The sequence below is a fragment of the Plectropomus leopardus genome, chromosome 7, assembly GCF_008729295.1.
Source record: "Plectropomus leopardus isolate mb chromosome 7, YSFRI_Pleo_2.0, whole genome shotgun sequence".
NCBI lineage: Eukaryota > Metazoa > Chordata > Actinopteri > Perciformes > Serranidae > Plectropomus > Plectropomus leopardus.
The window spans coordinates 22,850,630-22,875,800 of NC_056469.1; the positions used below are offsets into that span (position 1 = coordinate 22,850,630).

The window sequence follows — 25,171 nt, forward strand, 5'->3', positions numbered from 1 at the left end:
CTCCCCCAGGCCAAACTGAAACATTTAAATTGAATGTGAAAATCAAGGGGTAAAAATTCAGTGTTTAACATGCATTACAAAGTAGCATTTTTTTAATCTGAACTTTCTCTGAAGTTTGGCCAAATTTTGCTTCTGAATTTCTTTTTCTTTTAGTGGTGGGTTCAATAATACACTCAGTGGAAAAAGCTCTTCTAGCTGGCATGACGTAAACCTTCCAGGTCTAAAAATGTAACTAAGCTAATCTGAAATTAAAGGTTTATGCCAATCCTTGCCTTTGAAATCCACGAATGGGAAAAAATGCATTGGAACGGATGACCAATTTACCCCCACCATTTACACCCTGCATCACTTCCCCTGCACGCATACACACCCAAAACACACAAACAACACATAGCTCTTGCATTCAGTTCTCTGAAGGCCGCAGACCCAGCGCCGCTACCAGGGAACACCCAAACACAAACACACATCAAAAAGCCAACACTGTACAGCATTTACCATTGTCCACTGCGAGGTGAGGACAGACGACAGAGTGTGAGTACAGCGCTGTAGAGAGGTGTGAAGAACGAGCCAAAATAATGAAAGGAAAAAGTGAGTCGTTTAGGAAAAAAGTCTTAAGGGCTGTTGGTAAGGAGGTTTTTTGTTTTATTTAGTTATTTTATCAGCCCAGAGTTATGAATACTGTCCCATTATTTCACACATTCAAATCTGAGTTTCATGTCCATTTTGTATGATGGTACTGAAAGACAATATGAACTCAGTTTGAATAATTTTTTAAGAAAAAAAAGCTAACCCTTTTCTGATATTCTATATACCAAACAACTGATTGATCAATTGAAAAAATTATCAATAGAAGAATATTATTTTCAAACCTAATTTTCTGGAAAGGGCCAAGCCCCCAAAAATCAGAAATAATCAGCCTGAGAGGATGCGCTTCACTTAGTCTGTGTCCACTTTATTTATTACACGGTATATACACTGATTTTGGTTCTGTTCATTTTCTTATATGACCATTTTTAACCTGTTTTTCAGCCTTTATCGTTTTATCTAGTTTTATTTTCCATTTTATTGTACTATTACTTTTTTAAATTGCTTTTGGTCATTTTTAGATTTTCTTTGAATATACTATCTATATACTAACTATAAATACAGTTTATATAATTAATTGATTATTATTATTATTATTATTCCTGCTATTAATAGTCGTCATAGTAGTAGTAGCAGTGGTACTAGTAGTTCTAGTAGCACTAGTAGTAGTGTACAATGAAACGATAAAGATTTGTAAGCCACCAGTGATTTTGCCATTTCAGCTGGGATGGCTAAACCTTTAATAATTATGGTTGTATGAATCTGAGTAGCTTTATGGGAAAATCTCTAAGCAGAACAGCTTAATAGCAAGATTGGATTAACAAGATTGTTGCATCAATGAAACAAAATAACTTGACTTGTCAGACATTACGGTGAGGTTAAATGTAAAATTAAATTACATTTTTACTTTAAAGCACTGTATTTTAATAAACACCAGTGACATGATATAAAATGACATATACTGGAATAGAGGATTTTGAATTTTTTTCAATGTAAATATTGGCACAAATGTCAGGTGAAGCATATTGCCAAAGTATCAAGGATAACACAGTTCAACCATGACATAAGAAAAAGAGGTAAATGTATAACAGCACGAGAAAATGTGAAACATAAACATGTGTTTTGCGTGTGTGTATGTGCATGTGTGTGTGTAAATGCATGCGTGTGCTGTGTGCGTATACGTGGGTCTGTGTCTCCGTAATTTCCTGTCCCTTAGGTTGTGTCATGTTGATGCATATTGAACGGCAAAATATGTTCCATATTTCACTGAATGTTTCACAGTGTTGCAGAAAATGCATCTCTATCTCAGTTTATATCACTCACCCTTTCTAAGCATCTCCAAAAGGCTCATTTAATCGATTTACTGTATGTTCTCTGGGTGTTTTCCCTGATGAATAATAATACTTAATAAGAAATTCAAAACTATTCTGACTGGATGTGCAGACTTGATAATGGTTTCAGATTTGTTAATGATTTGAATAAAAACTGAATTGAAGAGCGTTTTTGTACATGGTTGCATGTTCACAGAGCATGTCTAATTATACGTGTGAATGTGTGGTTACATGCAGGTCATTAAAGTGTTATTAAGTAGGAACTGAAAAATCACTAAGTGGTGAGAGTTCATACAGGAAGTGTGTGTTTGAACGACCGCGAGTTGATTCTCGGCCTGAATACAGTGTTTGTGAACGGCGGCGGACACAAGAGCTGTCAAATGCTTTGAGGTCAAGGTGAGTTTTTGTAAAGAGAGAGAGAGAGAAAGAGGGTGAAACTGAGAGATACACAGACGGAGAGAGAGAATGTGTTCATTCATGGCTGTATCCAGTGGGCTGCGGGTTGAGAAAGGCCAGTGTTGGAGCAACATGCGTAGGAGGGGTTAGCCAAACAGAGAGTCACAGGCCTGTCAGGGCCATGAACGCACATCTGCATGGACACTCAGACATAAACACACACACACACACACATACACACACACACACACACATACACACGGACACACCTCAGCTTTCACACACGCATCTCAGCCACCGAGCTCCTTATCAAAACAACACCACCAACACCACCAACACCACCTCAACAGCAAACACAAAGTAATTTCCGTTGACAACTACAGCTACAAATGACAAATACCAAAAAGGCAAATCTAGAGATCTCCTGGTGGAAAGATGAGATGCTTTCACTGTTACAGCTTCACTGAAAAACTATTTCCGTGCAAGGTGCGTCGATTCATAAACTCTGATCACTGAGAGGGAATAGGAAATTATGGACAAAGCCGGTCACTTGTTTTCACTTTATTTAACCTTCGTTTTTTGGTATGAATTAAAGTTTGTGACTTTGCTGCCATGTTGGAAAGTCGAGCCAAATCATCGGCGGACGGAGCAGCTTTCTTATTTTACAGCTATTTTGCATGTGGATGAAAGGCCAAATTGCAAAAAGCCATCTTTTCTAATATACCCGCGTACTTGTGGACAAGGCCTATATGTAATATAGTGACAATTTCAGCAAATCGGACAAAAGTTAATTTAAAAAAGTCACCAACTGTAGCTCTAAATGTAAACTTCTAGTTGGACGCAAAAGCAGAAGATGTTTGTAAAACTTTGCTGCATGACAGCAGTATTTAAGCCTCCTCATTATAGGAGATGCTGAATCCAATCCCTCGTTATTCTTAAGTCTCGGAGTTACTGTAAGACATGTTCGTACTCTCGAGAGATAAATTGGAGCGGTCAGCGGGGGGGGGGGGGCGCCAATCGCGGTTACTCAGAGGGAAGCAGGGAAGGTCACCGGTGCTCTGCTGTTAAAGAGCACATGAGTACAGAGAGCGGCAGGAGCCTGCTCTGCCCAGACGGAGCCAAGCGGTACATTCCAGCATATGGCACAGTTCAGACAACAGATGGAGACAGTCTGTGATCCTCAACAGTAACCAGACCCTCTTCCCTTCACCTCCATTAGCACACGATAGCTGGCATAAGCTCCGAACTGAGAGGGTCCTTCCTGTCTGATACAGACGTGGCCGAGCTCGAGAGGAAAAGACCACGAGAGCACAGTATTTGAACAGAGCGTCCCAGAGGTGCCGAGATCAGCTCCGGTGCTCCTGAGAGTCGGCAGCTGCCCCCCCCGCCCGGCCCTCCCCTCCCTCCCATCACATTCCAGCACTAACTAAGTGTCAGGTGGCATCAATCCAATGATAGCCATCAAGCGTACGTGCCTTTGTGTGTGTGTGGGTTAAGACCGAGCACGTATGTAGGAGGGGGCCATTCCTATGTGATTGTGGGGAGCTGCCGGTGAACGTGTGTGTGTGTGTGTGTGTGTGTGTGTGTGTGTGTGTTATATGACAACTGGTCAGCAGCATTCCTCTCCATCTCTGACCAGCCGAGCTCTAATACTGTACAGAAGCAGGAGGAAAAAAAACAGCACCTGTTTACTCAGACCTCTTGAAAATTTAGACAAAGTCGCAGCTCAGTTTAGCATTTCATATTTCCACCAGGTCACTAAGAGGTTACGCTGCAGCCTAATAATAGCTCAGTCTTTGTTACATCAGCTCTTATGAAAAGCCCTCGTCCATTGTGAAACCGCTAAAACAATTAGCTGTTCTAGTTAAACCCCTCAGACGGAGAAGAGAGGAGGAGGCAAGTTGTCGTGACCTCACCCCGAAGTGGGCATCTTCAGCGTCCATGCTGCAACCGCAGAGGCTCGCACCTGTCAATCAAGCTCCTGCAATAACGTGACGGTGGCTGTCAGAGGAGAGTGCGATACGTTTAGTACAGCAGGATCATGACCAGGTCAAACGATACAGTGCTCATACATGCAGCAACACCACTTAGTGCTTTAAGTGTGCCGATATCTTGTTTTTCAGAACCAACCAGAAGAGAGAGTTCATCATTAGGTGGATTTGCCTAAAATGATGAAATTTATTATTGCAGTTACAGTCTTTTATTTTTATTGTCTTCTTCAGTCAGCAAAATTATTATCCAGATGTTTCACTCCATCCAGACAAGTCATTAAAGAGGAAAATAAAAAAAAAACAAAAGTGTTTACACAGTGACATGACAAACAACAAAACAGTTTTTCTCAAAATTAGCAGTGGTGTAATAATGAAGCAGAAATACCTCATGTACTTCCTTTTTTTTAAGAGTATCTGTACTTTACTTGAGTTTTTATATTTCTAGCAACTTTCACTTTTACTAAATTCCCTGAATAAAATGTATACTTTCACTCCAATATATTCCCCCTAAGCTTGTTTGTATCTTTCTTACTTTAAAAAGAAATCGGTAGGTTTGGCTTGCAAGTTACGTCAAAGGTCGATCAGGGCGAGAACAAACAACTGCTCTCACAATTTCCAGTGAAGTCCAGGCTTCATGTCATATCAGATACTGCATGCTAACAACAGAAAGTAGAGTCCCATAGCTGATAGTGGAAGTAATGATACAAGGAGATTAACATGTGTAACAAGTGCTAAAAACCTCCTGAACGGAAAGGAAAACTCACCGGAAGCAGTTTAGCTGGTTGCAATCTGCAACACTCACCACTGAATGCCAAAAAAATCCCCAATAAATTGTACATATTGGGCATATAAGTACATTAAATATGATAAAAATGCTTTTGATATATAAGTACAGTAAATATCAGATACTTGAAGACTTTTCCTTCAGAAATATTCTTACAGGGGACCGAAACTTTCAGGCTTTCAGGTACTTAATGTAACCCCAACATAAAACTCTTCACTCAACATTATATGAGCTGCGATTTGATGCAATTTTTAAAAAACATCATCATCATGCTTTTTCAGGGCCAAGCTGATACTGTTTGTGCTTAATGAGACCGATAACGGATATTTGGAAACGATATGCATTTACAATAAAAATGAAAATATTTCCTTCAAAATTCAATATTTGGAATAAAACAAATTCCAACACAAAACTTTGTTAAAATGCCTATAGAAAACGTTTAATCAAAATTGAACCTTTCAACATCATATACAGCAAGTTCCCAGCAACTACATTTTTTATAACATTCATGAATTTTTTTAAAATAAAAAATTAATGAATAATAATAGCTCCCTGAGGTTTTACAAAGTAAAAGATCCTGCCATGCTGACACTTTCTTTGCATGTGTTGCAGACTGTCTTCCCTGGTGTTGGCTGAGTGTAATACGCACATTTTTCCTTAATTAATTTTTATCAGCGATTATTAAAATAAAACGCAGATACAGATGATCAACAAATATCAGGCCTAAAAATCGTCCAGGCTGATCATTTGTTGACCCCTACGACCCCAAAGTCTAAGTGATTTGAACTTTGAGTGCAGCAACGAGATGTAAAAAATTAAAACATTCCCTGTCGATAGTCTCTCCAGAGGAAAAAATCAGTAGTGGTATCTGCAAATCAAGGAATGCTCGACTTCAATCTTCCTGCACAAAAAAACACTACAATTAGATCTTCTGTCATGCACAATCACTAAACGCACCTGCACAGAGCCCATTGTATAAACACAGGTCACCGTTCCCTCCTTATACTCTGTCACAATAGACTGTGTCCTGTCCTCTATATGCTATGAGGGCAGCGGCCAAAAATAGCACAGCAGCTAATGGCTATAGCTTGCTGTGTTTGTACTGCTGTTTATCTGGCTCTCTCATCAGGCCACAGCCTCATTAGCAGAGACGTGGGGATTCCTACCAGCACCGCTGCTCCTGCACTAGCAGCTCCCTGAGGCGCCTGAGCAAAAAAAAAAAAAAAAAACTGGGGGAAGGTGGCAAATGGGGAGGCACATAGACAGGAAGTGGGTGTAATTTCCTCAGGAAGCTATCAGAGCCATTTCTTGTATGACCTATCAGATGAAAAGAGAGACAAAGAGAAAGCGAGACCGAGAAAAAGGCAGAGAGAATGAGAAAAGGTGAGGAAACAGGAGCCCACAAGAGCTTCCATGAGAAACATTAAAGACAAAATAAAAGTATCAAACAAACCTCCTGTGCCAGCGTGCCGCTTGTCTCTCAGTTCACGTGGGAACCAGAAAAGGAAGTGACCGAGCACAGTGTGAACGAAACCCAGCGATGAACAAATGAGGAACAGAGCTTGAGAGAGAAGAGTGTGAACAAGAGAGGAAGGAGCCTGAAAGTGCAGTACTTTGAACAATTACATTGTAAGGAGGTTTTTTTAGACACCTCATAGATGTTTTTGCAGCATTAAGATGGTTTTAAGGCCAAGAAGTGAAATAAAAGTGGGATTCTCTACAACATTAACAGTATGGTCATATTTGCATCTCAACAATTGCTTTTTTTCAGATTTTCACTTGACTTATTAACGTTTAAACGCCAGAAATTAACTTATTTTTTGTACTTTTACTGATTTCAAGACCTGTATTGCATTTATCAACTTACTTGGACTAGTAAACACAACTGTGGCTGTAAGCACTAGCCTATAGAAACACTATAGACTAAACAGAGAGAAAAAAAAAAGCAAGGGGCCAAGTAAGGAGGGAGGAGGAGGAGAGGGAGCGTGGAGAAGAAATTTAAAAGAGGGGACACACTGCAGCAGGAAATGAAGAACACGGCAGTAACAGTGGAAAAAAATCAGGCAATGGAAACATCAATGTGAGAACCTCTGGAAAGTCCAGCAAACACAGAAGCAACCAGAAACGGTGTTTGAGTGTAGACCTGCACCTGAAAGCTTACAAGCTGTAAGCAACAACACACACAAACAAGCACACACACACTGAATGCTGTCAACCTCGACCAAGAGGTTTTAACTGCAGCTGGCAGAGTCCACAGTGAGCTAGCACCTCGGTGAAAACAGACCCAGAGGCATCTGTGACTGGAGAGTGTGTGTGTGGGGGGTGTGTACATGACTTTATATTTAACATGCAGCACGGCAGCATGCTACATTGTTACATAACTGGAAGGTGCATGGAGCCTAATAATGTACATAAGCAGAGTGTGTGTGTGTGTGTGTGTGTGTGTGTGTGTGTGTGTGTGTGTGTGTGTGTGTGCGGTTAGAGTAAGATCTGAGATGTTTAATGCTAAAGTTAACTCAGTGTAATAAATAAAATGGGCTACAGCCATGTGCTTTCAGACGACTGGAAATAAACACAAACACGGGCCAATAAAAAAAAGAAAAAGAAAAAAAGAAGTTTTTTAATTTGTCACAAACACAAAAGAAATGTGCAGTGAAATGCAGAATGACTCTATGCTAAACTATGTGTATAATGAATACTGTATAAAAGTACAAGTATAAAAGTATAAATAAGAATCTGACAAAAAATTACAAAAGGTAAGAATATGTGTGATTTCAGTAATTAAATGTGAGCATCTTGGTGGAGTGTGCAAGTGGGCTGTGCATTTGCATTTCATGTTAAAACTGTAAAATGTCCATAGACTGCAAGTATGAGGAAAATTATACAATAAAATTTGGTATAAACTTGATCAAATATGACAATTTAACTAGTTACACCACTATTTCTCTCACTGTCTGTCTCTCTGTCTCTCTGTCTCTGTCTCTCTCTCTCTGTCTCTGTCTCTGTCTCTCTGTCTCTGTGTCTCTCGGTCTCTGTCTCTCGGTCTCTGTCTCTCGGTCTCTGTCTCTGTGTCTCTGTCTCTGTGTCTCTGTCTCTGTCTCTCTCCATCTTGTTGTGAGGACACAGGAATTAGTGTCACAAATTTTGGCATTAGCCCGTCATCGTGTCAGCCCATGTGTAGCTCGACAAAAAAACTTGATGTGTAAATGTGACAGTAGTCACAGCGGAAAAACTATAGAAGAAATTAAAGAGCATTCAGGTCCGGGTGAAAAAAAAAAGTCTCAATATTTTTGGATTTTTTTCAAAAGCAAAAGAAGAAAAGGGTAATTATGTTGCCTATGCAATAACTTTTAAATAACATACTTATTTTGCTGCACTTGTAAGTTCTTGACATCAATAACAAACTATTTGGTAGTAATCTGCCATAGCATCAAGGATATCACTGTCACAGTAATACCCTGAATTACTGTAATATAATTTTAAGGCCATATCAGGCTGGAATACCTTATTCACCTTATGCTGTCTGAAACACTAAATTTTGGTACCCGTCTCTTTAAGCCCCCTTCCTGAAAAGCCCAGTCCACTCTGATTGGTCGGTGTTTCGAGGTGTTCTGCGTCTGTGATATTGGTCATTGCATCAAGAGCAACTGTAAAGGAGAACAGCTGCACTTTTTATCGTGAGGAAAAAAAAAAAGCTTCTAAACACAACCGACATGTTCATCTGAAATCTCATATGAAATTAAGGAGATATTAGAAAAAAATCCACAACCAAAATTACATATTTTCTTAACATCTTGCTACATGTATAAGTGTATGTAATGTAAACACTTGCATAAGCATGCCAGGAGCAGATGACCATATAAAAAAAAAAAAAAAAAAAAAAGTATCACAAGCTGGAGACAGAGACAGAGTATTCAGCATGGTCTGGGGTTTTAGCTCACAGGGATTACTTTAACATACATTTATTTTACATTTTAAAATGTGGCAAAGCATAATAGGTCCTCTTTAACAAAGAGACTTTGTCACAAACTGGCAATGTTTAGAGAAATGTGGACATTTAGCGGACATGAGCTGTGCTGAAAGACGCGGTGGAGTTGGACTATAGGAAGTGCTTGACCCGCACTAATCTCATCGTCCGCTGCTCTGATTTTGACCTCTATCTTTTGTCTTTCCCAAGCCCCCCGACTTAGTGAAAGTGCAAAAAAGGTATTACTTCTGAACAAATTAGCCTAACAGACAACACAGGCATCTTTAATTATTCTACAAATAAGACTCGATTTAAGATAAGGCTCTTATCAGCTCACGGAGATAAGACATTTCAAGATAACAAGGCCAAATGTGACTGAGTGTCTGTATGTTAGCTGGAGGAGGTAAAAGGGCAACAGAACTGTGGTCTGAACATTACAGAGGGCTAAAGTTATCCCAGAAATCTCGTCACTGCACTGACAGTAAAGCAAACAACAGAGGAGAGGGTGCACTGCCAGATACTGAAGATAGCGCGTGCACAAAGGAAGTGACATCAGCGTGTGCGTGAGGAGGGGAGCGGCTCGTCTGTGGCAGAGGTGTAAAAAAAAAAAAAAAAAAAAAAAAGATGCCTTTTTGGAAAGACTTCATCCTCCTCTTTTTGACAGCCACAGCTTTTCTTTTACCATCTCTGTACATCTTGTTTCATTTTCCTTCCTCTCTTAACCTCCCTCCTTCGTCTCCACCTTTAGCTTAAAATAAAGCGGCCCCTTGTGCGAGCGCTCCAAGACAGCCAGTGCATTCATGGCCGGCAGACAAGGGCCAATTATGTAATTTAACGACCATTACGTAGCGGCTAAAATAAGATTATGTCCAATAGCGCAGGGAAAACACAGGCAGGTCTTTTCATTGCTTTACATGTTCTTTAGCTGTAAGTATTGTTGAATCTCTCTGGGTTTCCTGATTTCAAAGGGACTTTTTGCACCACCGACTCCGAGGGTTTTACTGCAGTGACCTTTTCTTGGTACGATTTTATTTGGATGCAGTCGCTTCAGAGAATCATTGACCTTCTCTTCATATGATTTCAGTTGAGCGGACATTGCTCTCAGAGGTTTTTAATGATGCTCAACAATCCCAACCCCCACTCTCTTAAAAAAAAAAAAAAAATCTAAACGCAGGACATTTAAGAGTGATGTTAAACAAAGTAACAAGCTACTGCTGCTGAGCGTCCGCCCTCCCTCACGCACGCAGCCGTGCATATTCACCGAGGCCTAACACACCTCCTCGTTCTCTCTCGTCTCTCCTTGGAGCCAAAGTACACTTCATTCTCCTGCTCCAACAAACTGACACCCCCGCCCCCACCCAAACCCACCCCCTCCCTCTCCCTCTGTCCCCATATAGAGGTCACTGGCTTCATGGAAACAGTTGATAGGCTGGGGCCAATCGACTGGCATGGATTGGCAGCTCGCAGAAAACCTCCAGCTTGGCCTAACTGCTTCCATCTGTGTGTGTGCGTGTGTGTGTGTGTGTGTAGCTGTAGTTTCTGCAGCAAAAACACACAGAAACGTCCGATTGACATTTTGTGACAAAAACCGCTCTTCGTTCACTCACAAGCGTGTTTATGTGTCCAGCGTTCACTCGCTGCTGATTTTAAGACGACACCAAACAGAGCAGCAGCAACAACAAGCCGATACCAAACAGTTTTTCAAAGGAATTCAGCCTGACCAGAATCAAGGTCTCCGATGCCAAAAAAGCCTCTGGACGTGCACACAAGCACACCTTGGTTCACGGTGCTAACCTCACGCCAACAATTTGCAATTCAGATATGCAACATTCTTCTCTCTCCCTCAGGACAGAACGATTAATAAGGCATAATAATCACGCAATAACTCAATCTCTATCCTGGCAGTTTTCCGCTCTGATCATAATCAATGTTTTATAGCAAATTTTAATCGACAACGAAATCACGACTCCAAACGCAAACACTCTAGATAAGGCAATCGGAGCTGATAACTTCCATATTTGAGAGTCTACAGCCAAAATATTCAAAAACAAGGTAGAAGAGCACTCCACTGATTTAACGTTTACACTGTCAGACTCAAAATGGACAGTTTTTATTAGGGATGCATCGACCGTGAAATTCTGAGCCAATACCGATGTTTACAAAAACAGTTTGGCCATTGGCCATTGTCATATCAAAAATAATAGTCATTCATTACAATACCTTTAAACAAACACAAATTCATTCATACACATTTATGAAACGACATGTAATAACCGTCCACATAAACTGCATGAAAGCCTTTTAACTGTATATAAAGTATCACAATTCTCTCTCTTATGTCTAATTTATATTGTTGTAAAAACATCAGCACATTTCCCCTTCAAAACAACTGTATTTATTCGAGTTTCTTTCCAATAACTACATTTTACAAGATAACATCTGCATCATTTTATCCTTACAGCGTCCAGGGAAAGACCTCTGTCAGACCCTAACATGTTTTCTATTGTCCCCAGAGAGACAGGACACTGTAAGTCTCATGTCCTTCTTTTTAGCCGAACATAGTGAAAAACCATCGGCCGCTGCGATCGGTGAGAGCCGTGTCGTTTGACTGACTGACGGCAGTCAACACAGCAAATATCAGCCGATGCTGATGTGCAGACAGTAAATCAGTACATCCCTAGTTTTTAAATTATTACAATCAAAACTGCAGAACACCCGATATGGCCTTGTTTAATCCAGGTGTTCTTCTTCATTAAAATCTGACACCTACGTCACCCACAATGCAACTTGACAATCGACGGTCCAATTAGAGATTTGAGTGTGTTATCCTCGTAGCAGCTAATACAGCTTTGCGCCGCCGCTGGCCTCAAGCAGAGATGAAGGACGCTACGCGTAAATTTACTTGTTTTTAACTCGAAACCACCAGAGAGTTTTTCTTTTTTTCATTTTTAAACTTGTCTTCAGCCCCAACTGACGGCGACTCAAATGACTTCACTTCAGGCAGTTTATCAGATTTCACACAAGTCCTTAAGAAGCCACAAAAGACGTAATATACCCAACAAAAAAATTATCGCAACAATTACGTTTTTGATCCCATTTTTCACAGGTTTAAGTTAAATATCTGAGACTTTTTTTAATCCGCTCGATAGATATATTTCTCTCAAATTTTGGTTGCAAATTTGTTAAAATCCATGTCAGTGAGCATTTCTCCATTTCAAAAATAATCCATCCAGCTGACAGGTGCGGCACACCAAAATGCCGATTGAACAGCAGCATTACAACACAGTTGTGCCTCGGGGATGGTGAAAAAAAAGGCCGCTCTAAAATGTGCAGTTTGTTCACACAGCAAAATGCCGCAGATGTTACAAGTTTTGAGGGAGCATGTGATTGGCATGCTGACTGCATGTACTTCCACCACAACTGTCGTCTTAGAGCTGAATGTTCATTTCATTACCATAAAACGTCTCCAGTGTCATTTTTCACATGTGGAGCAGCTCAGGACCTCCACATCCAACTGAGATCAGCCACCCAAACTTCTGACGCAGCAAATGCTTTGCACAGACGAAAGATTTCTGCAGAAACATTCAGAAATCGTCTCAATGGCGTTCATCTGCTTGTTGTCTTCAACAGGGTATTGACCTGACAGCAGTTCGTCATTAGGCAGGTTTCCATTGCAGATTTGCTTGAGCGATATGTTGAAAACATTAATAGGTTTATTTCTATTGCAGCCACCGCACTTGCTGTCATTATTTCCAATCGCGGGCGACGTGAACAAGGCAAGGTCCTTATTTGTGGGAGTGGCCATGTATGAGGGATTTCTGGGAGGTGATTGGCCACGATTTCACAGAGGAATTGTGAATTCAAAACTTCCGGATGATAAGCTCAACTTTTGAAGAGTTATGTGATGCTTATTCTACACTTATTGTAGCGCCTCCTGCATCGTGCCTGAGGGAGCCAGTTCCAACCAAAGGCTCATGTGACTGATATAAGCCAAAAAGTGTTTCCATTGCATTTTTTGCAAAATGTGGCTTTTTCCAATCACCTGAAATACCACTCCATGCAAGCAAAAAAAATTTTTTTGCGATAAATGGAAGGTGTAGTTTTTTTTTTAATTGACGTGTCAATTTGTGCAGTTTGAGGGTTAATGAAACCCATCTAATGCAACCAGCAAGTGTGGGAACGCAGAAACCAGAAAACATTCATTTAAAAAGCTGTATTTAGAGATTTTTTATTTTTTTCTTGAAAATTACCCAAACTGATTAACTGATTAACAAATTAGTTGGCCATTAGTTTAATAGTTGACAACTAACTCATTAATTTCTGCAGCTCTAATCTGTGTTAGCATTTACGATATGACGAATACAAGATTCGTATTTGTTTGTAAAGGCCTGAGTGGCAACACACAGTGAGCACAGTGTCTACAGAAACACTCAGTCAGACTGGAGGACCTTTCACCCCACCGTACCCCCCATCATTCACTCCTCAAGAGTAAACATCATCTACGGAGTCGAGGCTCGCTTTTTCCACCCTGACCCTCCAATGAAAGAGCTCATTCTCTGTTTCCTCACTCGCTCACACACTCTCCGTCACATCAGCTTTCCAGCCATCGCTCTGACTCACACTTGGACAGAAGGATGTAACTCTTTCCATTTTCTACCTTTTTTTTTTTTCAGAGTGTGAGGAACAAGCTAATGCAGCCGGGGTTTATACTTGCACCAAATTTGCCTGTCATCGAGTGAGAAGAGCTGAGATTGGCTGCATTAGTTTTGGTGAGATGCACACATGACTCACGTCTTACACATGCACTTGACCACACACGCTGCAAACAGGGAGTCTCGCCTCGTTTAACTGCTGCCTGTGAATCAGTCCTGAATGACAGCAGGGAGGTGACGGAGATTAGCAGGTGAATACAGCTGTCTGTGTGAGCTAATTTAAAATCAAAAATGACTGTCCTGTGACTGAGCTGATACCATATGAATACTGAACAAGTGGCATGTATGTGTTAGCTACACAGCAAATGGTTTGAAATAAGCATTTGACAACAAAAATCATCAATGATTAACCTACATTAAAACACTGTCGGATCAAGAAAGGGGCAGAACAAAACATCGAGTTAACTTATTATTACTGCTCTGGTTGGGGAAAAAAGTTGTAAAATATATTTTATTTTATTTTAAGTCCGAGAATATAACCGAGATGATGTCGTGGTTCCGTCGTCGGGGTCATTGAAGTACAACTGTAAACATGACGAAGCAAAAGAGGAATGAAATGACAGATTAAGATGTTGTTGGTGCAACTGGGAAACAGGCAAGGTCACGGTTTTACAAACACAAGAGAGGCAGCATCAAACACATCGCCATTATTTCGTTACATTTTTTGTTCCTGGAGGCTCGTTCCTAGCACCTCCTTCCTAATGACATCAACCATGTGATAAAAGACAAATGTGCAGTCTGTCATGTCTCTCAGCCGAGTCACAGCAAGACATTATGACTCTGTGATCGCCGAATCAGACACAGTGACAATCGTAACTGGAAAATATCCAGTTTCAAAGTCAAGCGTTTCAAAGATGTCAGCATTTACCAGGCAAAGAGGCTCTCATGAAATACACTGTTGGGTCGCATTTTGTAGAATCAAATGTTTTGTGTGCTTGACGCATATTTAGGACTAACGCTGTGTGACATTTACGCCCGAAGTCAAAGGTGAGAGCGGGGAATAATATCACAGCCGAGCTGACCACTGCTAATAAAAAAAAAGTAAGAAAAGATGTTTTTAACAATACCACTTGATAACAACACATTACACTGTATTTTGTGCTTACAAACTCTGTAGTGACATGTCCAGTAATAGACGTTTGACAGTAAGTACAGTACAGTTGTACTATACATTTTGTGTTCTTTATATTCTATTTTTTCATTTTATTTCTTTTAAACTGCTTCTATATTTTTGTCTTTTACTATTTAAATTCAATATTTTTAATTCTTCCTTGATGTTAATTGTTTTGCACCAAAACACCAAGTCAGATTCCTTGTATATGTAAATGTATTTGGCAATAAAACCGGATTCTGATTCTGATTCTGATTCTGATTCTGATTCTGATGTGTGTACGACTGTTAAAATGAGACTCAAATAGGACCACGGTGCTAATATGCAGCATATTAGTACATTATTCACCACTGCTGATGAGGGTAGCAGCCATGCTGTGTGAGGTTCGGGTTGGTCATGTTCCCCTAAGTTTTCCTTTGAAATTTCCACTGAAGAACTTGTAAATTCAGGCTTCCCAGTGCAAACTGAACACACCATAAAATTCAGGATTTCTGAGTCTCTGCTGCTTTTATTTTGACATTTCTGTTTTTCATCTGTCTCTCACAAGTCCTCCACTACACCCATACAAACTAGAGATCAGCAGCATGGCTAAAAACAGCACATTCAATCTTACGCTGCAATATACTGTATTTATACTGTGATTTATGGTGTAAATTTTACTATAAACGACTTAATTGCTAACCGTCTCTATACTTAGTTCTTCTTTGATGTGTCCTGAAGTGACTCCCACAGCTGAATGAATAAAGTGGAGTCCGTGACATGCACACAAAATAATGAGGCATGCGATACAACACCTGTCACTGATGATGCAAAATTATCATAATTAGTAGAGTAGTAATTTACAGCTCGCGGCAGAGTTGGCAATTATAAGAGAGAATTGAATGAGGGAGTGATTTTATGATAGGTCTATTTCACAGCAGGCATTTTATTCTGACTCATCATAAAACACAGGTGTTACCAACAACATCAGCGACAGCTCTGTCCTATTCAAGTGTCCCAGTGAGTCACCAGAGTGAGACAGTGAACCAGCGGGCACAATACTAAGACTCTGAAACTGCAGCAGCTAAATGGAATACAGCCAAATATATAGCATTATTTACACCTGTGCTTTTAGGGTGAAAAGAGATATTGTTGTCTGTTAAACTATCAATTCTTTGTCTTTTTATGCTGCTGTTGGAATATTATAAAAGAGAGTACTCTCCAAAAATTTGACTATGAAGTCATTTATAGATAAGATGACCAGATGGAGATATCTGTTTGTGGCTAATCCAGTTTAAAATCCAGTAAATACGGGACAAATGCAGGCACGTAAACCATTCCTGCTCACTGATTTACAACATTACCCTCTTTGATTGAGTGATTGATTGACGGATAGTTTTATTTTTGTGTCACGGTGACACAAACATTTGCCCAACCCTCACAACTATATCAGACACTATTACAGTTTATCTGCAGTGATCAAAACAAAATACATGTTATCTTGCTGCTCAGTCCGTAACAAAATACTCGGCCTTTTTTCCCAGGCCCGGCAAACACCGTCCCCCATAAGAAAGGTTCCCCTTCAGAAAACACAACTTAAATTTATCTTTGTCAGCCAACCAAGAGACATAACTATAAATGGACGTTATTTTTACGAAGAAGTACATCCCTTATGTCTTCATACGCAGGACAGTAAAACAAAAAAATGAACTGCATTATCTTAACGTACTTCAAGTACATGGGTGTCCATGTAAAAGGGACAGTCGGCAGGATGGGATTATGAACGGGACAAGTGAGACATTTTGACGGCTTGTTATGCACACAACTGACAGTGGGAGGTCGTGGGAGGACAGTGAGAAAACAATGAGATTTGGGAGTTCCTTACCCTCTTAGCAGAGGATGAGATAAGCTGGAAAATACAGAGACGGTAGATGACCGCTATTGCAATGTGATGCAGTTGTTTAGAAAAAGCTGCCGACGTGTATGCTATCATACAAAATAAGGAGATGCTGTTGTGTTACACGTCATGCCCTATTGGTTCTGCAATGCCGTCATGCTATCTAAAAATCACACACTAGAGTGCAATTATGCTACCACTGTTTGGTTCTGTGTTAAAATGCAAAGGATGTGAAAAGAAGGGACTTAGTGGTGGCCCTGTAGTGCAATCTTTGTCTAAAAAGGACAAAAGTCTGGAGCAGCATTAAACCTACCTACCTCCACATGACCTATGACATCCACAGATATTTAAAAAAAAATCAAAATGTAGACAGATCTGACAAATCTGTATTGTCTGGTTTTACATTTCTAATAACATGCTGCATACGTATCCCTGAGTGATCCAGTGTGACAGCTGAGGAAACACACACTGCGTCACCTTGCTCAGTGCTGAGATTAGTTGCGGTTTCAGGTACAGCTGTGTCAAAGGCGCAGCACAGAATAACCACCTTCCTGTGTGCACATGCACACACAGAAACACAGACTTTAGGAACTTCACCCCACCTCACCCACTGCGCTCACTCAGGAGGAATCAGTAGATTTCACTGCTGAGCCGCAGAGAGAAGAAGAGCGGCCCAGTCCGCTCTGTCTCTCATTATCTGCTGCCTGTGCGTCAATCTAACTGCAGCCAGAGAAGAATACCTGTGTTCCCTTTGAAGTCCGAGCCTGACTACAGTAAATTATTAGCTTGCCTGCAACACAGCTCCAGGCCCTTAGGACACCCCCTGGCTGTTCCACCGCGGGTGCCATTACCTGTCATTCCAGTTGTTGGGTATCTCTCATTGAGGCTAACAACAACGCCACGCCGCAGCCCTATCCGAGTTTATTCCCCTACCCTCTGAGAGACGGTGGATGTGGGTGAGTTTACGTGGGCCTGTAACAATAGAGAGAGAGTGAGCGAGACAGGGAGGGAGAGAGAGCGGCACAGCAACTCAGATTAAATAGCCAACATTCCTTTAAAAGGAAGAGAAGGTAGCCTTTGGGCTCCAGACAGGCCTGCACTTGTAAAACGTGGAGAGAGAGAGATGACAAGTGCAGTGCTCCTCTAGTCTAGCAGAGCGTAACAGGAAGTGGCAGGGCTCTGCTTCACATGGGGCCTCTGGGGTGCAGCGTCTGGCCGGGAACGCGTCACAGTCTCCGAAAAACCGCCAGCTGCAACGCCCTTAACGTACACACATGGTCATGTCTAAAAATCAACTCGTTATTAAAATTAAGTGCTATTATGAGTTTGTCAAGACAGAGCTCGTGTATGCAGATTTAAAAAAAAACTGCAGGAGTGAAACTCGGAGAGGTAAGTCAAACTGGCCTGGCAACCTGGCAACAATAAAGTTATTTTTTGAAGAGCGATTAATAAAAACATGACTAACGGCTTACTGGCAAGCACAACCCACACTGCACACTCCAGTTGCCTATCTTTAGTTAATGACTACAGTGAGATAATGAAGCCACACTGGATGTGGAGTAATTGCAGTTTCCTGTGAGCACAGGAAACTCTCGCCTATTCTGCACAGGCAATGTCCTCTATTTCACAAGGCAAAATCATCATGGGTAATCAATTATATGCAGACACTAATTACTGACTGTCTGGACTGAAGCACCCACTCTATATGGCTGATCAGATCAGTGAGCGGTATAGGAAAAAAGGAGGAGGGGGTGACTCATGTCATACATAGCCTCATTTCATGCTGTGCAGAAAAGCATGGATGGATTACTGAACTGGCCCACCAGGCACAGGGGCCCAAAGTTTTAGGTGCCCTCGCCTGCAAAATGTCAAATTAACACCAATCAGTGAAGACTTAAAAAGATTACAAAGGACACAAAAACACCACAAAGAGATACAAAGAAATTGCAAAGAGATGCAGCATAACTATAAAAAAGGGCAAAATGACAAAAAAGACATAAATTCCCTCGCAAAAGACACAAAATGACCTCAACAAACCCCAAAATTACCTCAAGGAGCCACAAAATTACTAGACCAAGGCAAAAAACAACCACAAGAAGACACAAAATTACCTCAAAGACACAAAATGGAGAAATAATACACAAAATTACCCTGAAAAGACACAAAAAGTGACTAAAAAGAGACACAAAACAATGTATTAGGAGAGGTGATGGGGCTTTTTGAATGTCTCAGCCCAGGGGCCCATTATCTCCTAACCCGCCCATGGCAAAAACCAATGTTGACTAACAGATAAGAGGAAACCAAAAAAAAGCTTGATCTAGCACTTATTATCTAAATTAAGTCTGTAATCACAGAGTCTTTTTGATCAAAAGGATAAAGCAGAAAAGATCATTTTTAAAAAGAAAAAAGAAAAGCAGGTTCATACTCTAAAGCAGCATTTTCCCTGAGAAACAGCCACAGCACCTCTATGACAAATGCCAGCAGGATACTCTTGCAAAGAAGATAAGGATACATAAAATTTCACAAGGTCACCTGCTATAAACTCCAAATGACACAACATAAGCCCCTTTGGAAATATTAAAGTGATTTGCGGTTTGGTAAACGACTCGTAAAATACTGGATGGCTTTGCCAGAAAACACTCACGGGCCAACTCTGCTACCTGAAGTTGTTCTGCCCACAAAACTGCTCCTGACACATGCTGCAAGTTTCCTAACGGGAGTCACATTTGCTTCAATGCCACATTCATTAACCACGATGTTAAATAAAAGCGTTATCAGCTGGTTTTTTCATCCACAGACGACGTCGTGCACAGCCAGCCGAGCACAGCATTCCTGTATGCGGACGCTGCCGTCTGCAGCGCGGCCGGGCTGCGGAGGGCAGGAATCAGCCGTTTCTCTCGGTAAAACAAACAGCCGTGACGGTTTTAAAAGACAACATTTGACCGCGTGAAGCCTTTAAAAGTTCAAACTCTTTGAAATGTTCGTCAGCGTTAGTGTGGAAATTAAATACTCACCCGTGAATACAGAGAAAGCGACAGTCGAAGCGTCTAATAGGTTTCCTGTTCGAAAGTTGCCGTGTGTCAGTGGGAAAAAAACATTGTACGCGGAAGTACACATCAAAAAAAAAAAAAAAAAAAAAAAAAAAAGCACAGGGTGATCAGAAGGCGGATACAAAGTAAACATTGGCTGCCAAAAAAATCGATTACAATGTGTCCCATAACATAAAAAGCGCTTTACATGCAACTTTTTTTTTTCTTTTTTTGCGCTTTTCCGGCTCGATTGAAAGTTTTTTAAAAAAGTAAACCGTCTAAACGGGTTGTTTCCGCACTGTGTTACACAGTAACTCGTCCCCATTCAGTCCTCACCCGCTGCTGTACTGATTATAAATATTTTATAAGCGTGATATTTACGATTTTACATGTGCATTTTGTAAAAGCGACATGATAGTCTTTGGTATGACAGAGTGTTATTTGCACTTTGAAACACTGCTCTCATATGCTGTCCATCATTTTGATATTTTTTAATTCATATTTTTTATTTTTTGCCGCTGAACTACCCACATTAATGATAAATCACCCCACTTTTACATTTTTTTTCGCAGCTGGTGTGCTACATCTATTTCATAGTCAGCTCAACTTAATTTATAAAGCACCTTTCATACAAACATTCAACCCAACGTGCTTCACATAGCAATATTAAAATAGCACAAACATAATTGAAAGGATAACATCAATAATTACACAAAAAGTTTTGCAGGGCTAGAAAACTATAACAATAACATATTTTTCAAAAGCAAACACAAAGATCATTAAAAGTCTATAGAATAAAAAGAAAATAAATAAAATGATTTAAAAACAAAACAAAACAGCAGGGATAAAATAAGGTAAACCAACTTAAACTTAAAGAATAAATAAATAAAATGCACACATTACAGTGAAGCCATGAATAGATTATAGGCTAGTTGTTTCAGCGCCATAAAGGACGTGAAATCAAAGCGACTGTTTGCAGAGTTGATTGCTCAAATCAAACTTTATCTGCTCGGGCAACACTTACTTCCTCTATTCTGGCCTCCTTCCGCCACCTTGTGGAGAAACGCAGACACGAGCTGCAGATCCTGCTCACATCTGCACATTTACTCACTCGGCTGACCTCAGAATTTGACCTGTACTCTCAAAATAAAATGTTTAAAAAATCTTTCAGAAAATCGTTAAGGTTTTTAACTCACAGCAGAATAAAATATCAGATGATCTTCATCATAAACAGTTTTCATGAAATTGTAGATATCCAGAGACATTCAAAGCCTATTTGCTCATGTCCGTTTCTTAGATTTTGGAATACAGGTCGACACAGCACTGTACAATGTACCTCTTTATTTAAATCCTATTTAATTTACTGAAGCTTTTAAATAAACTGCCCCGTCTTCTTGGAATAACAAACAGAAAGACCTGAAATTGTCTGAGCTGATTACTTTGGGGGATTTTTTGACAATTCTAAAAGATCAGAAAATAGCAGTCTTGGTCAGTGTGATTGCTACTCAAATTTTCACTGAAATCATTTTAGAAAACTGTATATGTTTATGTATTTAAAGATCTTTTTTGGGGTGGCTTTTTTGGCCTTTAATGGATAAGACATAGTAAGTAAGTGTGAAAGGGGGAGAGAGAAGGGACGACATGCGCTGTGGCGAGGACACAGCCTCTGTACATGGGGCGCCCGCTTTACCAACTGAGCTAAGGTTTTTAAATGTTTTTTGTAATTCATGTTAACTAGATGTTGTGCTTACTCATTTGTGGTGTGAAACTGCTGACTCACCTGCTTATGTTTATTGTTGTAGCAATGTTTAGGCTGCCCTTTTGGCCAAGTCACTCTTGAAAAAGAGATTTTAACTGGCTGCACTGGCTGTTTGTCTTAAAATAAACGGATAAAAGGACCTTGTCACTTCCTAACAAAGGCATAGGTTTCATTTCAGTATTATGGGGGACACATATGAAACGAAGGGTTTAGCTCTGCCAGAAAAATAAGACTCAAGCATGTAATTTCCTGCACTCTGGTCATTTTTATGCACCAATTTGTGCCTTCTCAGCAAACAACTTGTGGTGTAGATATCTGTAATTTTATCAGAGTAAAGTTCCTCTGCTAATTAAAATGTTTTCATCAGGGAAAAATGCACATGTACTAAACTTTGAGAAAGAAATGTTCGCTGTCCCCCCGGACAATCTACGCCTGTACTTTTCTCCTAGAGTCAACCTCTGTGTCTGTTTTTCCATCAGGTCCACTCCTCATTGTTTGTATCATGGTCATAACCTTGCTTACATCACACATTTTGGGCGGCTGCCATTCGTCAGTTTAAGATTGTTGCTGTGATAGTCGAGAACACGAGGTCATAAGGTCATTTCATTGACTGTGAGAATGTACAAACACTCCTGGGTTTTGCCCTTAAAGTCCAAACTGTGTGAATGTACTTAAATTATGTTTTCAGACCTCATACATCATGTCACTGATTGTCACAACTGCAGAGTTTGACATGTTTTTCATTCAGGTTATGACTTAAACATTTTTTATTGCTGTCACACAACTTGGATTTCAAACTAGTAATTGCGGAGATCACAGTTAAGGAAAAAGATACTATTTTCTTTTTTAAAGATTATTTTTGGTGCTTATTGCCTTTATTTGATAGGACAGTTTAAGCACAAAAGGGGGAGAGAGAGGGGATGACATGCAGCAAAGGGGAGAGGTTGGAATCAAACCCACGGCCTCTGTGACCAGGACATAGTTCTGTACATGGGGCGCCCGCTCTACCCGCTGAGCTACTGTGCGCTTCAAAAAAGACCAGTTTTGTGAATTCTTATCTTTTTTTTAAATTCTCGTCATGAATTGGAAATATGGAAAACGCCTATAAAAATGTAACAGTAATTAAATACAAGCTCCAAAACTGTGTGACTGCATTATTATTATTGTTACTGTTGTTGCTATATACATATTGTTATTATTATGGGAAAAAAAATAAAGTTCATGTATTTTTACCAAATTATTGTAGCTACCAGTAAAAGTTAAACAGGAAAACAATAATTTGAACACACCAAATTAGTAGTAAATTGTAAAAAATACAAAACCCCATTAGGCTTCAAATCTACATATTACTGTTTTTGGTCATTCCCTGATTATTTAATTCAAGGGTGTAGTTTTTGTTTCATTTTAAAAATTTAGAGCAAGCAACACTTTTTGCATTCTGGTGAATTTCTATGCACCAATTTGTGCATTTTCTGCATTAATTTATAATATAAATGTCCTTAATTTTGACAAAATAAAAGTCTCTGCCACTGCAACTGTGGGGAGGGGACGACAAATACAGATGGTCGAAATATTTAGGGGATGTGTCGCCTGTGTTCCTCCTCCCAAAATCTAAACCTATGATTCCTTTAATGATTTTGTTAATCTGATTCAATGACAAACTCAGTGGTCAAATCTGAAATATCAATATTATACTTCACTGTCTATCAGAGATATAAAATGACCAGATAGAAAAATGTAGTCTCATTTGAAAAATTTAAAGATTTTTTTTTTTTTTTGCCGCTCGATGTCATGCAATAAATGCACAGTCAACAACAGTCCACTATCCAGAATAATGTTTATTGCTTTTGAAGATATTAATCTTTTTCTTCTTTTTTGCACTTTCCATTTTTCCTCTTTACAGTAAAACAAAGAGAGATGACAGGTAAAACCACTGCATTGTCATTTTTGGATGTGTACACACACATACACACACAAAGGAAACAGTATTTACAGCTGTTAGTTAGTGAACTTGACGTTTGTGGAGGTGACTGGAAGCCTTTTCCCATAGCAACTCAACAAACATAGAGCTTTACATTAACTTTACAATAGAGCTTTCACAACTAATCGTATACCGCCACTGTTTGACAAACCATAGGCTATAAAGGCTATGAAGCTGTACAATATGGTTTAGTGTTCACTCTGTGCAGAGAAACGGGGCCGGAGGAACGATGTCGGTCATTTGATTTGCAAACATAAACAGTTTTAGATTTAAAAAAAAAAAAATGTCCTCAAGCAAAACCAATTGCCCTGCTGCTGGCATGGACAAAAAGTACTGATTGAAAAATAAAACAGATTTTCGGGGAAGGATTTAAAAAAGAAAATGCAAAGACCAATATTATTCACATTTGACTAATTACAGTACAGTTACACTGGGTGAATGCTAACTATAAAAATAAGTCTACCGGCATATTTTTGAACCCAAAGGGTTCGTACGTTTGGGCGTCTGGCAAAAATGACCAAAGGGCACAATTAATTGGGGTCGAGAAAATCAGACACAATTCCCAGTGTGAACTCTGTCCTCATCATAGAAAAACATCTTCAGAGTGCAGATCTTCTGCCATTAATAATTTAAACTTTGATACACCTAAGCTTATAATTTTTCCAACATGTTTAAATACTGAATTAAATCACAACAATACAGCTAAATCTTATCAGAGTGAATAATAATTAAATGTAATGTACACCATAATAAAATATATACACTGAAATATTCATACAAATTTCTAGTTTGGTCCGGCTCCCTTCGCTCTCTTTTTCTTTCCTTTGAGAAAATGTGCAGGAAAATACTTGAACCACAGGACAAAATAAATATTCACAGACTATCACAGTCAACACTATAAAATATATGGATTTTAACATTTAAATTAATCCGCAGGAAAGAATATCGTAGCCTATAAAAAGAAAGCGCAAAATAAAGTAAAGGGCGACGATTTCACAGGATTACGGAGGTGAGATGATTTCACTGAAGGAGACTTTAATCGAAAGGACCACTGGGTGGCAGTATTTGACTATGTCTCAAAAGTCATAGTGATTATAGATAGTCCAAATCTCAAGAATTACAGGACAAATCTGTAAAATTGGATCGATCTGAGCATTATTTGTTGTTCTGTTCTGTTAGTATAGGGATGTTGTTTGTTAATGTTTGTCAAGGCCAGCGTTGCTGTGTTGCAATTTACCACCTCGCTGCCTTCTATCATAGCTCGGCCGCAGACAGCAAATTGTAGAGTCCTGCTGGCAACGCGTAAAACAAGTCTACAAAGCATGGAGCAATCATTTGGTGTGAGAGATCAAAACAGAAAGGACAAGATGGCGATGCAGACAGCCGATACCGGCAAAACTGTACGCCCCATAGAGTCTAAGATGGACGAGTCGGAAGTGTAATGGACTGTGGGAAAGTTAAAAACTTACACAGCAAACAGGGAAACGGTAATTTCAGAAGTAAAGAGCAGAAGTGCCTTTCCTTGTAAAAAGTATCTATCGAGAGTGATTGTGGATTTGACATTTTAAAGCAGAACAGTGTCTCCGAGAAAAGAGAGGAGAGAAAAAGAGAGTTATCAGAGCACAGACTGGCAAGATGGTGGACGCGGG

The 25,171-nt window shown here is 39.8% G+C and overlaps 1 protein-coding gene across 1 annotated transcript in view; it reads right to left on the reverse strand.

Moving 5' to 3' along the window:
• Positions 1–19,826, reverse strand: part of arhgef1b (Rho guanine nucleotide exchange factor (GEF) 1b) — a 54,850-nt gene extending 35,024 nt beyond the window's left edge. The window contains exons 1-2 of the mRNA XM_042489121.1: positions 19,768–19,826; positions 4,229–4,313 (exon numbers count right to left, since the gene is read on the reverse strand). Coding sequence (XP_042345055.1) covers positions 4,229–4,255 — 27 coding nt within the window. The 5' untranslated portion in view covers positions 4,256–4,313; positions 19,768–19,826. The remainder of the gene's footprint in view (positions 1–4,228; positions 4,314–19,767) is intronic.
• Positions 19,827–25,171: the final 5,345 nt, after the last annotated feature.